The sequence below is a fragment of the Anolis carolinensis genome, unplaced genomic scaffold (genome assembly GCF_035594765.1).
Source record: "Anolis carolinensis isolate JA03-04 unplaced genomic scaffold, rAnoCar3.1.pri scaffold_12, whole genome shotgun sequence".
In the NCBI taxonomy this organism is placed as follows: Eukaryota; Metazoa; Chordata; class Lepidosauria; order Squamata; family Dactyloidae; genus Anolis; species Anolis carolinensis.
Genome location: NW_026943823.1, coordinates 9,903,297 through 9,920,496, shown reverse-complemented (window position 1 = coordinate 9,920,496; position 17,200 = coordinate 9,903,297). Strand labels below are relative to the sequence as shown.

The following is a 17,200-nucleotide window of genomic DNA, read 5'->3' as shown; positions in this document are numbered from 1 at the left end:
GTAGACGGCATCAAATGAAATCACAGAAGGCCATGCGACAGAGCAAGACTGGCAGAAATCAAACTGGAGGCTTCAAGATCTCCAAACATCTCTGCTACAGCAGGAAGCAAACTGAATGATATATAATGAATGCCCAATTTGTGTATATTCAGAGAGCAGAATCCAGAGCTTAATGATGTAGATCGCAGGCATTTTTACTGGGCTTATTTTAGGTCCCTATTAAAAATAATGCGTAGATGCACACTGTCTGTTATTCTGCTGATACAGAAGGATATTCTCATACTTTCCAATGTTTCATAGATGAGAACCAAGATCTGTGTGCCCAAGCTACATCAGACTGTGGCCAAGATGGCAAATGTTTTTAATGAGGAAGGACACATAAGACAGGGGAGGCTGCTTTTTTCCTGAGCAAACTGTGAAAGGATGAGTGCAAACTACATTTGCAACAACTGAAATGAGGAAAAAGGGAAAGAGTGACAAAAGGAGCACGATCCAGAGTAACTCCCAGGTATTTTGGTGTGCTGCAAGGCTCCAGTGGGATTCCTTCCCAGGTTATCCCAGAGCTTGAGATGCTTGTCTGTTCTTAAGATGAAAAGCACACGTCTGTGTTCTAGATGGATTAGAAATCAGCTGGTTTTCCCTGTAAGAGCACCTAAAGCTTCTGAGAACTTCTGTTCAACCTTTCAGAGCTCCCTGCTTGAGCGGTGATGGCACGATCGTCAGCATAGATGAAACTCTCTGTCCCTTCTGGCATATTTCTCTGGTATAGAAAGCTATAAACTTTGTAAAACTACAACTCTCATGATTCCATAGTCTTGAGCCATGGCAAAGTGATGTCAAACCGCATTAAATACTGTATATACTCGAGTATAAGCCTAGTTTTTCAGCCCTCTTTTTAAGACAGAAAAAGCCCCCCTCGGCTTATACTCAGGTGAGGGTCCTGGTTGGCTTATATTCAGGTCAGCTTATACTCGAGAATATACGTTACAGTTATTATTTTTCTCTATTATTATTGGTATTATTACATTTATTATTTTTCTCTATTATTGTTGCTACTATTACATTTATTTTACTCTATTTTATTATTATTAATAATACATTTATTATTTCACTGATATTATTATTATTATTGCATTTATTATTTTACTCTATTTATTATTACATGTATTATTTTCCTGTATTTATTTATTATTATTATTACATGTATTATTTTACTCTATTATTATTAAAAGGATACATAAGCACATTTACATTGAAGAAGATGAGAATAATGATTTGATCAGAGTTGGACAGTCTTATCTTAAATTTGAGCTTTATGTAAATATTCAAAAATATTTAACCTACTGATGCCTCAATTAATATAATTTAATTGGTATCTATTTTTATTTCTGAAATTTACCACCCTCGGCTTATACTGGAGTCAATGTTTTCCCAGTCTTTTTGTGGTAAAATTAGATGCCTCGGCTTATATTCGGGTCGGCTTATACTCGAGTATATACGGTAGTTAGTGTAGATTGGGCCAGTGTATTATTACAAGCTCTTTCTGTTGCAATCCAAAGTTTTTGGGTGGGGGGCTCACTCTTGTAAGGGGATTTAAGATCCAGTGGCTTTACAAAATACAGAAAATGCAGTTTCTCAAGTTGCTCCTGACACAGGAAAAAAAATACCCGCAAACTTTTTGATACGGACTAACACAACTGTGTACATTTGAAAATAAATAAGTAACAGGAGGTGATTTTATAGGCTATTATGATGAGGGTCTACAAGTTTCCTACTAACATCTCAAAGGCCATATGTCCCTATCTCTTAAATGGGCTGTTCTGTTCTAGAACAGCTGTAAAATTGAATGCAACATGATATGAGTCCTTTTCTTTCCTTCCCCGTATAAATGGAATTGCAAAGAGAAAAAGCTAGCTGTCTAAATGCTAGTTTGATATACATTATATATACAGAGATTTGTCATATTGTGGCTGGGCAGGGCTACAGAATCACTCTGGGAAAATTGCTGGCAAAAACCTTCCAGGTGGTTCGAGCGTATTCAGCCCTGTGTCATCCTGACTTTCATGGATGGGGAATGACCAAAAGGAAAATGTGATTGGTATAAAGCACTCTAATGGATGCTACAGCAAACGAGAACACATTCTCCATCAATCACAATTCAGTGGCCGACTTAGGATTTCATGCTTGAGGCTGAAGTCCCTTCTGAAATGGAACACTATGAATTATGAACTAAGCGGCCAGCATGGAGTAAGCCTTGCCATTTGCTACATGTTCAGCTTTGTCTCCATTACCGATTCCACCAGACTCCAATGTTGAACAGACATCATAAGAATGTGTTGTCAAAGGTTTCCATAGCCGGAATCACTGGGTTGCTGTGAGTTCTTTATTTACTGTCTTTTCATCTTGGCTTTAGGCGACATCTTTCTTCCTGCCTTGAGCCCAATGGCCATCCAAACTGAACAGGTCACCTCACCACACGTTTTGCCCTTCCATTGTTATTCACACATACAACCTACTCATTCGTAGCTTTTTAAAATCGTGTCAGAAACTACTTGAGAACATACTGCAAGTCACTTCTGGTGTGAGAGAATTGGCTGTCTACAGAGACATTGCCCAGGGGATGCCTGGATGTCTTATCATCATGCTAGGAGGCTTTTCTCATGTCCCCGCAAGCTAGAGCTTATAGATGGGAGTTCACCCTATCTTGTGGAGTTGAACCAGCAACTTTCAAGTCAGCAACCCAACCTTCAGGTCAGCAGTTCAGCCGGCACAAGGATTAAACCCATTGCACCGCTGTAGCTCCTCACACCACACTCATCTCATCTCATTGAGAGGGGAAACTATGGGTGATTGTCACTTTAAGAGTAGAAAATCATCCCTCTTATATCATCAGCAGTTCTGTTTCGGGTTCTGCTGCCCCATTACACTCACATGTAGAAACCTGAGAGCTAGCAATATATTCATCTTACATTCATCACAAGGCCAGTATTTCTTATTTGTTTATAATCAGAAGAAACAACAATATACAAAAACCAAGAGACCCCTTGTTCTGCCTGAATCCCCTTATAATAAAGAAGACTGACGCCAATTTAAAACCACTTCTTGCCATGGGATCCTATTGTTCTTCACCAAACCCCATAAGATACAAGAGACAGTGCTCCAGGTCAAAATATTTTCTTTCCACGGGATCCTATTGTTCTGCAACAACCATAAGGTTTCTATTTCCTAAACAGTCCCTGTGTAGGAGTTGAAGTTGTCATTACAACACCTCTTCTCACTGTATTAAGCACAGCTTGGGCTCTATAATGAAATCATTCCTCTGGTACCAATTTAAATACAAACAGTGGCTATGAATGCATTAATAGTATGTGTCACGAATACCTCCCCCTCAAAAGATAGCTATGGCATTTGCTGCAAAAAATAAAAATAATTTCAATGAGATACAGTTCACTTTCAGCCTTTCCAGAATGGTGATACAGGTCAAGCATCTCTCATCCCTAAATACATGAGAGCAGAAATGTTTTGGATACAGATTTTTGAATACCTGTTTGCATACACATACACTATGAGATATCTTTGAGATGGGACACGAAACCCATGGATGTTTCATATACACCTAAAGGTCATTTTACACACAATCTTATTTTGTGCATGAAACAACGTTTGTGTACCTGGAACCATCAGAAAGCAAAAGGGTCACAATCTCAGCTGCTCATTTTGGAGTCTTTCAGATTTTGGATGAGGAATGAATAACCTGTATTCCCAATGAATTATGTTCATAGATGGGTTACCCAAGAAATAGCTGCAATGTTCAACTCACGGCAAGAGAATATGAAATAAAATTCATTAAAATGGTCCAAACATACGTTTTCAGTAGTTCCAGTGATCACGTGGAGCCCGTCATAGGTTGACTTGATATACATCCCCTAAAAAAAGAGAAGAGGGCAGAGAATGTGATCACTAGAAGCAGAGTCAAGAGTTTACTAGAAGCAAAGCCAACTGTAGCTGAGATGTAGGTAGATCCATATGCAAAGGGCCATGTCCTCCTACAGCATGACATCTGCCAAGCCTTGGGAGGGGTCTCTGCTGCTGAGTTACCATTGGGAAATGGGAGGGAGGCAATTCAGAATATAAAGAAACAGCTGGACTCAGCTTGAGACAAATGAAGATGTGCTCTCAAATGCATTTTCCTTGCCCCAGGAGCCCAGCGTAGCCAGATCTCCATTGTCTGAATCACCCCTTTATATGATAAAAACCTGACTGGCACAACCTGGGGATCATAACCAGACACAGTGAAGACATCTGCCCTTGTGCTTTGCTACTCTGCTACTGAGTACACATGCCCAGTGTGGAATGCATCTCACCACATTAAAACAGTGGATGTGGCTCTTAATGAGACATGCCGCATTATCATAGGATGCCTATGCCCTACACCACTGGAGAAATTATACTATTTAGCCGGTATTGCACCACCTGACATCCGTCGGGAAGTAGCAACCAATAATGAAAGGACCAAGGCATTGACATCTCCGGTCCATACTTTGTTTGAATAGTAGCAAGCAAGCCAATGCCTTAAATCAAGAAATAGCATCCTAAGAGATGTTCAATGTGTTGTCGAAGGCTTTCATGGCTGGAATCACTGGTTGTGAGTCTTTCGGATTGTATGGCCATATTCCAGAAGCATTCTCTCCTGAAGTTTCACCCACATCTATGGCAGGCATCCTCAGAGGCCGAATGCTTCTAGAACATGGCCATACAGCCTGGAAGACTCACAACAACAAAGTGATTCTGGCAATGAAAGCTTTCAACAACACATTGAACATCTCTTAGGATGCTATTTCTTGATTTAAGTCATTGGCTTGCTTGCTAATATTCAGAGTATGGACTCACAACAACCCAGCTTCCTAAGATCTACAGAGATACTTGCAGGAACACCTCAGCAAGTGAAAGTCCAAAACTGGCAGGTTAAAACTCGGAACCTCAATCCATGGCTGATAGCAGACGAGAAACTCCCTTATGGGAACACAGAAGACTGGGTGACTTGGAAGGCACTGGACAGACTGTGCTTTAGAACCACAAGATGTAGAGCTAACCTTAAGAAATGGGCTACAAAGTGGAGTCCATGACATGCGACTGTAAAGAAGAGCAAACCACAGACCACTCACTGCAATACAGCCACATGCACAACAGAAGACCAAGTGGCCTACTTCTGGTCAAAGGAAATCTAATATAATGTCAAGTTTTAACTTTGTGTTATTCAAAATACATTATAACTGTACTCTCAATTTGCTTCTGACATATAAATAAAAGGTAAAGGTTTCCCCTGATGTTAAGTCCAGTTATGTCTGACTCTGAGGGTTGGTGCTCATCTCCATTTCTAAGCTGAAGAGCCGGCGTTGTCCATAGACACCTCCAAGGTCATGTGGCCAGCATGACTGCATGGAGCGCCGTTACCTTCCAGCTGGAGCGGTACCTATTGATCTACTCACATTGGCATGTTTTCGAACTGCTAGGTTGGCAGAAGCTGGAGCTAACAGTGGGCGCTCACTCTGCTCCCGGGATTTGAACCTGGGACCTTTTGGTCTGCAAGTTCAGCAGCTCAGCGCTTTAACACACTTATACCCCTTTATACCTTCCTTCTGGTGAGAATGAGGACCAGCATTCCCTCCTGATCTTGACAGGTGCCACAGTAGGAGTTTTGGGGATGAAGTGCGAAGAGATCAGAGAACAGCTCTCTGCACCCTGTCAAAAAAGGTCCTTATTGTGCATGTGGGCCAACAAAATGCGAACCAATGTGTGGTTTGCTCCTCAACCCTTTCCCTTGCAAAGTCTCAATGCACCTTCTTGTTTGGAAGGATGTTGAGGGTTAGCTGGGCTGTGACCCATCTGCTCTAACTTTGGGGCCATCTCCGATGGAAACCGCTAAAAAGTGGAACCGTGATTGCTGCATTAGCATCATTCTGCCAGGGAGGTTTTTGACAGGATTCTTTTCTCAGCCCCAGAAAAAAAAATGTCTCTGCATCTTCCCGAAAGCTGAAATGAAATTCTTTTCCCTTGATCCTCAAATAGAAAGCTAACGAGCTCGCTTGTGTTGTTTCCAGCCATTATCGCTGCCCGGAAAAAAGCAAGAGATGCTGGGTTGGGGCTGGGGTGGGGGAGACGACAGAACTTCAAAACACGGAGCACAAAAAGTGAATACGACTCGACAACAAGCAGCATTTTTATCACCAGAACCTACTTCTGTCATCTTCTCTACAAAGAGTACAGAGCATCTCATTATAACACCGTTGAAGATGTATATGCTGTTATTATTCAGCTCTCCCGACCCCCAACAGGCTTGCATTGATGGCAAGTTGTCTTTTGGAACAAGGTAACTTTGGCTCCCTATTCTGTTTAGGCAAAGCCAGCCCTGCCACGAGGCAGACGGAGCATCTGCACATTTTGTGGGGCACAAAACAGCAGGCATACACCTTATTGCCTGTCCCTTTACCCCTTTCACCCTTATAAAAAACCCATAGACAGGTTCAACTACTAGAATACCTCATTTAGTCCACCTCTTGGGCTAATCTTGCTTTTGAGCGAAACAACCCTTTAAAACAGGCCCTGAGACCAAATCCAACCCTTGTAGATCCCAATCCAGATTTCTGGAGTTCTCCCAAACTACTTTTCCTACTGCACCGTCATTGGACGGTTCCCCTCCTTATGTATGTTTTGGGTTTTCCTCCACATTCTGCAAGGCTAAACCCCTTTCTTAAGGCTTACCTTCTTTTAGTAAGAGCTTTGACCTATAATACTTTGACATTTTTTCTCTTCACCCAAACTTTGCTTCTGAGACCTCCACTGAAATCCAGTTTGATCTTCAGGAAGGGGAACATGAGAGAAGTCTCCCCGCCAATGCCTTAAATCAAGAAACAGCTACCTGAGATCCACAGAGATACTTGCAGGAACCCTCAGCAAGTGAGAGTCCAAAAGTGGCAGGCTAAAACCCAGAACCTCAATCCAAGACTATACCAGATGAGAAAATCCCCCGGGCATACAGAAGTCTGGGCGACTTGGAAGGTGCAGAACAGGTTGTGCTCTGGCACCATGTGATGCAGAGCTAACTTTTAAAAATGGGGCTACAAAGTGGAGTCCATGACATGCAAGAGCAAAGCACAGTATAATGCAGTCTGAGCCCTGCCACATGCACAATAGAAGACCTTCTTACAGTGAAACCAGAGGCACTCCAAGTAGCCGGCGTCTGGTCAAAGGAAATTAGTATAATGCCAAGTTTTTAACTTTGTGTTTTAAATACATTATAACCGTACCCTCAGTTTGCTTCTGACATGATAAATAAATAAATCTTCAAGATGAAAATTGTTCCTGGTCTTTCTGGTCCTCTCTGGATTGCAATGGACACTAAAGAATCAGGAACGCCATCAGGGTTGCAGTTCTGCTTGCTAGGTGGGGATTCAATAAAATAGACGATAACAGTTATGAATGGCTTCTAGTCATAATGGATGGATGTATATGTGTGTGTGTTTGTATATCTATATCTCTATCTCCCAGGAACAGATTTCCTTGTAACATCAGAGAAACATGTAGAACCTTGTTGCCAAATCACATCATTTCATTTAACTATGCTGAGGTCAACTTCATAATACCAAACCAGATCAATGGTCTCTCTAGCCTGAGTCTATTGAATAGCAGCAGCTATGCAAGGTTTCGATCAAGAATCTTTCTTTAATCTGCCTGAACATGTTGCTAATGGAGCCAGGCACCTTCTACTCATTGAGCATAATCATAGAATCATAGAATCATAGAATAGTAGAGTTGGAAGAGACCTCATGGGCCATCCAGTCCAACCCCCTGCCAAGAAGCAGGAAATCGCATTCAAAGCACCCCTGACAGATGGCCATCCAGCCTCTGCTTAAAAGCCTCCAAGGAAGGAGCCTCCACCACAGCCCGGGGAAGAGAGTTCCACTGTCGAACAGCCCTTCTCACAGTGAGGAAGTTCTTCCTGATGTTCAAGTGGAATCTCCTTTCCTGTAGTTTGAAGCCATTGTTCTGCATCCTAGTCTGCAGGGCAGCAGAAAACAAGCTCCCTCCCTCCTCCCTATGACTTCCCTTCACGTATTTGTACATGGCTATCATGTCTCCTCTCAGCCTTCTCTTCTGCAGGCTAAACACGCCAAGCTCTCTAAGCCGCTCCTCATAGGGCTTGTTCTCCAGACCCTTAATCATTTTAGTCGCCCTCCTCTGGACGCTTTCCAGCTTGTCAACATCTCCCTTCAATTGTGGTGCCCAGAATTGGACACAGTGTGATTCCAGGTGTGGTCTGACCAAGGCAGAATAGAGGGGGAGCAGGACTTCCCTGGATCTAGACGCTATTCCCCTATTGATGCAGGCCAGAATCCCATTGGCTTTGAACTTCATTTTGTTAGTTTCGGCCCATCTCTCTAGTCTGTTAAGATCGTTTTGAATTCTGCTCCTTTCTTCTGGAGTGTTAGCTATCCCTCCCAGTTTTGTGTCGTCTGCAAACTTGATGATTGTGCCTTCTAACCCTTCGTCTAAGTCGTTAATAAAGATGTTGAACAGAACTGGGCCCAGGACGGAACCCTGCGGCACTCCACTTGTCACTTCTTTCCAAGATGAGGACGACGCATTGGTCACCCTTTGGGTTCGTTCGCTTAGCCAATTACAGATCCACCTAACCGTAGTTTTGTCTGGCCCACATTTTACTAGTTTGTTTGCCAGAAGGTCGTGGGGGACTTTGTCGAAGGCCTTACTGAAATCCAGGTAGGCTACATCCACAGCATTCCCTGTATCGACCCAACTCGTAACTCTATCGAAAAGAGAGATCAGATTAGTCTGGCATGACTTGTTTTTTGTAAATCCGTGTTGACTATTAGCAATGACCGCATTTGTTTCTAAGTGTTTGCAGACCACTTCCTTGATGATCTTTTTCAGAATCTTGCCTGGTATCGATGTGAGGCTGACCGGACGGTAATTGTTTAGGTTGTTCTTTTTTCCCTTCTTGAAGATAGGGACCACATTCGCCCTCCTCCAGTCTGCTGGGACTTCTCCCGTTCTCCAAGAACTCTCGAAGATAATTGCCAGTGGTTCTGAAATAACTTCCGCTAATTCCTTCAATACTCTTGGATGTAGCTGATCTGGCCCTGGGGACTTGAATTCGTTTAGAGCGGCCAGGTGTTCCTGGACAACTTGTTTCCCTATTTGGGGTTGGATTTCCCCCAATCCTTCGTCCATTCCATGTTGCTGAGGTTGAAGATGGCTTTCTTTTTGTGAGAAGCATAAATTATTGAATGATTAAATCTCCTTCATCTCAAGATGTTATACAAAGGCAAGTTCCAAAATTCCAACCATTTCAGGCATGGGAAATGAGCTGAGGCTTCTTTAGAAGACTAGAGTCTCTTTGGCTGGTCCTGAAAGGTGCTTTGGTCCACCTCATGACCACTGGATGCTGCTGTTGTACGTCATGGACCTTTGGACCCTGCCTTCTCTATGTGGACTTTGTGGCGTCTTCACCTTGGACTCTTTGTTATTACAGTAGAGTCTCACTTATCCAAGCTAAACGGGCCGGCAGAAGCTTGGATAAGTGAATATCTTGGATAATAAGGAGGGATTAAGGAAAAGCCTATTAAACATTGAATTAGGTTATGATTTTACAAATTCAGCACCAAAACATCATGTTATACAAGAAATTTGACAGAAAAATTAGTTCAATATGCAGTAATGTTGTGCTGTAATTACTGTATTTATGAATTTAGCACCAAAATATTATGAAATATTGAAAACATTGACTACAAAAATGGCTTGGATAATCCAGAGGCTTGGATAAGCGAGGCTTGGATAAGTGAGACTCTACTGTATTTCATGATTCGGCTCCTGAACATGAGTGGCACGCTATGGCACCTGGTGGGGAAGACTTCTGACTGAGAGGAAGCATGGAACCATTTCCGTACCCTGCCCACATGATGCATGGCATGTTCTGGCTTCCCTTTTGCATCCAGCAATACAAATCTCCTTCGCCTCCTGTTATGCTCATAGTGAGGAGGTTTCTCGAAGGGCTACTTTATCCTTCACGGTAAGGAGATCCTGACACTAACGGAAATGTATCGTTTCTGCAAGGCAACCTGTGTCATGAGGACAGTGCTATAGGGACCGTTCCCCATTATGGCTAATCAGACAGGCAGCCTGGGCTGGACAAATTGCTGGCAAAGAGTTGTTTTTCTTTTGCTCCAGCCAGTTGGACGGTAGGGATAAGAAAGAGAAACTGCTGCAGGCAATTCACGTTTACTCCGGATGGTTACTAATGTAAAGCAATTATGACAACTGTATTGAGGAGCAGTTAGTATATCCCAAGGAAGTGAGTTTGTGTTGGGTCTGCACACAGCAGGGCTAACTAATGTACACACAGCATTCTGGTCCAGGAAGATTGTAAAGTTTGGTGATCATCTAAGAGTGCTGGTGGCTCACCAAACTACGAATCCCAGGATTCCATAGCACTGAACCATGGAAGTTAAAGTAGTATCAAACTGCATTAATTTCACAATGTAGACAGTGTAAGACAGTGGTTCTCAACCTTCTTAATGCCACTAACCCTTAATATACTTCATGTTGTGGTGACCCCCCAACCATAAAATTATTTTAATTGCTACTTCATAACTATAATTTTGTTACTATTATGAATTGTAATGTAAATATCTGATATGCAGGATATATTTTCATTCACTAAACCAAATTAGGCACAAATACCCAATATGCCCAGATTTGAATACAGGTGGGGTTGGGGGGATTGATTTTGTCATTTGAGAGTTGTAATTGCTGGGATTTATAGTTCACCTACAATTTATTTTCCATGTCAGGAGCAACCGGAGTTGCTTCTGGAGTGAGAGAATTGGCCGTCTGCAAGGATGTTGCCCAGGGGACACCCGGATGTTTTGATGTTTTACCATCCTTTTGGGAGGCTTCTCTCATGTCCCCACATGGAGCTGGAGCTGAAAGAGGGAGCTCATCCGCGCTTTCCCCGGGTGGGATTCGAATCTGGTTGCTTTCAGGTCAGCAACCCAACCTTCAAGTCACGAGGCTTTTATTCCCTAGGCCACCAGAGGCTCCTTTCAGCTACAATGAAACAGCATTCTGGACTCCACCAATGATGGAACTGAACCAAACTTGGCACACAGAACCCCCATGGCTAACAGGAAATACTGCAAGGGTTTGGTGGGCATTGACCTTGAGTTTTGGAGCTGTAGTTCACCTACATCCAGAAAACACTGTGGACTCAAACAATGATGGATCTGGATCAAATTTGGCACGAATACTAAATATGCCCAAATGTGAATACTGGTGGAGTTTGGGGAAAATAGACCTTGACATTTGGGAGTTGTAGTGACTGGGATTTCTAGTTCACCTACAATTAAAGAGCCCCTTGAACCTCACTAATGATAGAATTGGGCCAAATTTCCGACCCTCAGGTTGAGAAACACTGCTCTAAGATATTTTCACAGCTCCCACTGCTTCTGATAGGTAACCATTCCAATTTCACATGTTAAAGGAATTTTAGACAGGCACTGACCTGCAACGTTTTATATGACTCTTTATGTGAGGCCCAAAAGCTCACATAAAGCTTTTGCAAATTCTTATATTTCCCCATTGGACCAAGTGGTTGCTTTCTCCTCCAGCTGTTAAAACCTTACAGTACATTTTGAGGACTGCGTGTGAAAAAAAATGAGCATGGGCTAATTCTATTCAATGCTTGCGCATGGGAGTAAATGTGTAAGAGCTCCCTTCTGGAACATTTTGTTGGTGTCCCTGCTATCTGCCCATCACGCAATGCAACCTATTCTGTTGTAACCTATAGGCTCAATCCACCAAGTTGCAGCACAAATCCCATTAATGTAAATTGCGTTTGCTGAGAAATGACACTTGGTTGATTGCCTCTTTTATTGACAAAATGCTGAGTGAAGTGGAGCAAGAACAGCACATAGTTCTCAAAGAGAGACATCTCCATTGGTCACCAGGGAAATTTCATCTATCAAGGATCAGCTGGCAGCAGTTCTTGCTAGAGCCATGGAGGGATTTGACAGCACATTCCTTTGCTGGGAATGAAAATAAGTGAAGTAAACCCTCCATGTTTCAGACTCTTCAGTGTTTAAGCATGTGCAGATAATGCTTTCACAATGGATGCAACATGGCAGAGGATGAGAGATACTGCAAACTGTGTAGTAGAGATGTGCACAAATTTTTTTGCTTTGTTTCTTTCATGCTATCGTTTTGTTTCAACCGTTCAGCCACACAAAACGAATGATGGCATTTTCTTAGGAAACGAGAAGCGACATGAAAATGAAAGCCACACAGTCATCATGCTTGCTTTTGTTTTTCTTTTGTTTCTGCCCCATAACAATAAGCAGGTGCAGACAGAGGGCTTACAGCTGATGTGTACCAATGGGTGTTAATATAATAATAATAATAATAATAATAATAAATTAAGAAGGATCTGGGAATCTGACCTGAGAGGGAAATGCTTCCGCATTAGACCTGATATGTGGAAATGGGTGTTAATGGATATATATATATATATATAAAGGATCTGGGAATCTGACCTGAGCCTGGGAGAGGGAAATGCCTCCGCATTAGATCTGATCTGTGGAAATGGGGGTTAATGTAATAATATTATTAACAATAATTCTCTGGGGAAGATCCAAATGTTTTAAAAGTTGGCGGGATAAAGGATTGAAATGCCCTCCGTGTATGGCGATTTTACCCCTCTAGCTCAAAAACCGAGGGGGGGGGGGATGAGCCTTGGAAGCCCTCCCATTGCCACCAATGGCACCAAACTTTCATGTTTTTCATTAGCCAGACAAAAATTTGTGTCGTATAGGCATAAAATGAGACAACACAAATGAAACTACAGAAAATGAACAGCAATCCCACATGAATGCACAACTCTACTGTGTAGAGCAGGTGAAAAATCCAAAGTGGAGATGAATGAGTAAGGGTGCATCTACACTGTAGAATGAAGGCAGTTAAGGCTCAAAATGTGCCCACTTCTCTGAACAACCACCCCAATGGCACCAATATGGCAAATAAGGACAAACATGTTCTCTCTCCAGTCAAAGCTGGGGATTGTCATTTGGATTTGTTTCATTCAATGTGATAGACATTCTCTTCAGAGTTCCGCATTGCCTTGAAACCGTAAGCAAAACTAATGCAGGCCCTTAGTTGTTATAAATCCTTCTCTTCGGGCTACGGTTTTTGTAATTCGGCATGCCAAAGTCCTCTGCCAATGCCCTGCTTTTCCTTCTCTTCCATCTCTTTGTTCTCCGGGAGCATGGCTTTCTTGGGAAGTTCAAAGCATTCCATTTCTCCCCCTTAGATAGGATTAAACTCTATTTTGCAAAAAAAAAATAAAAAAATGGGGATAGCTACAAGTCTGAGGAACACACTTGCTATTAGAAAACAAGATGAGAGAGCCTTTCTTTGCATGCTGATGAATACTTGGCCTCAGGGCTTGCTCCATGCCCAAGGGAGCCTTTGGTAGATGATGGTGGGCCTTTTCCTATACAGCAGTAGTTCCCAACCTTTTTTTTTTTACCAGGGACCACTTTGACCAGGGATTGCTCTCCAACATTAGTACCAAAAGGGTTACGAATCAGTTTTTGGACAACTTTAAATTCAGTTTGGTTATTTGGGGTGCTGATTCAGAAAATTGCATTGGATAGACCACATCAGCTCGAGTTTCTGAAACAGAACATTTGTCATCCAGCAGTCGCCATCTGCTCGCCCACAGAAAACCATATTTAAGAACCTAGAGCTGATGTGGTCTATCCAATGCAATTTTCTGAATCAGCACTCCAAATAACCCCAGGAACAGGCCTAAAAACAAAGACAATATCTGAAAAATATGCACCACAATAAAGGTTCAAAACATAGAACACAATATGTATATTAGAGCATCATATACATAATAATGTTAACAATAATACAAATAATGATACAACTGATGATCAAGTTCTGTCAGCTGTAGTGGCACACAGTCGCAACTTACAGAGTATAAAGATTTATAGACTGCAATTATCCGGATTTAATTGCTACACAGAGCAGTTTTCACTATAAAACATATATCAGACATATATCAACAAGACTCCAACTAAAGTTTGTTAGCGGCACAGTATGTGTACATTCAGTCTCTTCAAAATGGCATGTGATATGCTGTAACACTCAATACATCAGTGTACAAATCAACTGGCTCAAACCTGGCTTGGAGTCAAAACAAATCAAAGTCTCTGTAGTCTTGGAGTAGTTCTATAGGACTCCTCAGAGTGTAAACGCAGTCAATTAGCCGTAGCTAATTTGTATTATAATAATTTGTATAATAATTTGTATTATTGTTAACATTATTATGTATATGATGCTCTAATATACATATTGTGTTCTATGTTTTGAACCTTTATTGTGGTGCATATTTTTCAGATATTGTTTAGAATAGACAGCTGTGTTTAGTTATTATTATATATTGACTAAAAACAAAGACACCAAGATAAAATTGGGGGATGGGTGGCCTGTGTTATTATCCACGGACCACAGGTTGGGAACCACAGCTATACAGTGTAGGCTTCTTCTGGTTGAGGGCTTACCTTTGTGGAATCTGACATGTTCTCTAGTGTTTCATGTAGTGTTTCAAAGCTGCTGTGCATTGTGGCACATTTTAAGCAAGAGGATCCCATGTTCTACTCAAAGTATCTTAGGAAGGGGGTCCACTTCACAGGTGCCTGGCTTAATATTATACTTCCCCCTGGTCAGTGGCATATCAAAGCTTCCTTATTCTCAATGCATCCTCAGAGATATGTGTCATGTACATTCAATACTCCTTAATTTATTAATATTACATGTTGGGTTGCTTTGAAGCTGCTTCTGGAATCTGTTTTATCTGAAATCTAGTCACTGGAGGGAGAAATGAGAACATTGTCCCCAAAACTTAACCACCAATTGACATTTTCCTTCCAACCCCAATTTTGGCGCAGTGTAAGGATTTACACTTTGACTTTTAGAAAAATGCCAAAGAGGTGCCCCATCTATGCAACTATAAAATCCAGTTTCTGAATCCAGATTACCTCCTTTGAAATGGATTACATGGCAGTATAGACTCATATAATCCAGTTCAAAGCAGATAATCGAGCACTTGATTGTTTAATAGTCCAGCTTACTGTCCACCTAAGCAGTTTGAAAACAGCTGCAACTGTAAGTAGATAAATTAGGGACCGCTTAAGCGGGGAGGTTAATTTAATTTATGATACAGTGGAGTCTCACATATCCAACACTTGCTTATCCAACATTCTGGATTATCCAACGCATTTTTGTAGTCAATGTTTTCAATATATCATGATATTTTGGTGCTAAATTTGTAAATACAGTAATTACTACATAGCATTACTGTGTATTGAACTATTTTTTCTGTAAAATTTGTTGTATAACATGATATTTTGGTGCTTAATTTGTAAAATGATAACCTAATTTGATGTTTAATAGGCTTTTCCTTAATCTCTCCTTGTTATCCAACATATTCGCTTATCCAATGTTCTGCCGGCCCATTTACGTTGGATAAGCGAGACTCTACTGTACCATTAAAAAAACTGCCAGCGATCAAAAAGCAAGGAGGAAATACTACGATCAAAAAGGACTCGGCGTCATAGCGTATGAAGCAACAGCTCTCCTTGTGGCCGGAATCGAGCATAACCTCCAGAAGCCGTAGTTGGAAGAATGTTGAATTACCTCTATCTGTTTGTATGTGTTGTATGTCTATAAATGGTATTGAATGTTTGCCATGTATATGTGCACTGTGATCCACCCTGTGATTCGGTGGAATATAAATACTTTAAATAATAATAATAATAATAATAATAATAATAATAATAATAATAATCTGGGATCGGATCCTGGATGATATGGCAGTGTAGGGCAGAGTGGCATTATCAAGGGAATGTGGAAACATCAAACATAAACACGTGAGAAGTCTTCTGTGTTTCACTTTGCAAGTCCAAAGGATTCCGATCTATGCGAACCCTCCTGAACAAACACGGGAGAGAACCAGAACTTGTAAACTGCTGAGTAAAATATGCCGTGGCGTTGCCCCCACACCCAGCTATTGTGTTGCGCTGGCTTTGTGTCTGGATGCTTGTTAAGCATTATTAGCCTCCTCAGTGGTATACTGCTGACAGTGTGACAATAAGACAAGACATATTTGGTTTCGAGATCAGATCACACAATACAATGGGAGTATATTACTCACAGGACAATGTACCTGACTGTAAAATGAAGTAGAAATGTGTACGTTCAGAGAAATATGATTAATCTATGCACCCAGAGAGGGAACAGAGAAATAAACAGGAATACTACTATGGAGATATAGCAGGAAATGAAGAGATGAGATAGGAATTTGATTTGTTCAGGTGAATAAGTGTGATGTGAGCACAGTTCGTGCATATCAGGAAGAGAACTGACAAAACTAAAGGCTGCAATTCAAGGGAGGGAAGGAAGGAAGGAGGCTGTGTGTGTGTGAATATGTGTGTCATTGGAGAAAAAGAGAAAGGAGTGTGTATACCATCCTCCTGTCATACCATCTTGGTGCCTCTTAAAAGTCTGTCTGTCTTACTTTCTACTTACCAAGCCTTCACTGGGCATGATGCTGGTAAGATGAACAACTTCGAGGTGAGCGGATTGTGACACCAGAGAGTCGGATGAGAGGGAGATGATGTGATCACAGATGCCAGACAGCGTTTTACACTGGAGCAGACGAAAGAGAGTGACAGAGAGACAGAGAGATTAGAAGGGTTTTAATGGAAGCACTAACATCAAACACCAGTTGTTGGTCACAAGTTATTTGTGGGCACTTTTCACAAATCTGCATGTGTATGGAGACCCGAAGGACATTCAGCACAAACACACATCGAGGGACATAAAAAATATCTTTCTCCAGACATTGCTTCTTGAATGTGTTGTCGAAGCCTTTCACAGATGGAATCACAGGGTTGCTGCGCATTGTCTGTTGGAGGCAAGTGTGAATGTTGCACTTGACCACCTTGAATGCTGAATGAGGAAAGTGTGAATGTTGCAGTTGGCCAGCTAACACCTCCTAACAAAGGATTCCCCCAGGCAGGAAGCAGCCAGACTTTGAATCTGCAAGGCCATTCAATGTAGT

At 41.7% G+C, this 17,200-nt stretch overlaps 1 protein-coding gene across 4 annotated transcripts in view; it reads right to left on the bottom strand.

Moving 5' to 3' along the window:
- The window catches only part of LOC100566500 (connector enhancer of kinase suppressor of ras 2), a 296,823-nt gene that overhangs the window by 156,106 nt on the left and 123,517 nt on the right, over positions 1 to 17,200 (bottom strand). For all 4 annotated transcript variants that reach the window (XM_062963810.1, XM_016995043.2, XM_016995041.2 and 1 more), the window contains exons 6-7: positions 16,666 to 16,785; positions 3,867 to 3,926 (exon numbers count right to left, since the gene is read on the bottom strand). In XM_062963810.1, coding sequence (XP_062819880.1) covers positions 3,867 to 3,926; positions 16,666 to 16,785 — 180 coding nt within the window. The remainder of the gene's footprint in view (positions 1 to 3,866; positions 3,927 to 16,665; positions 16,786 to 17,200) is intronic.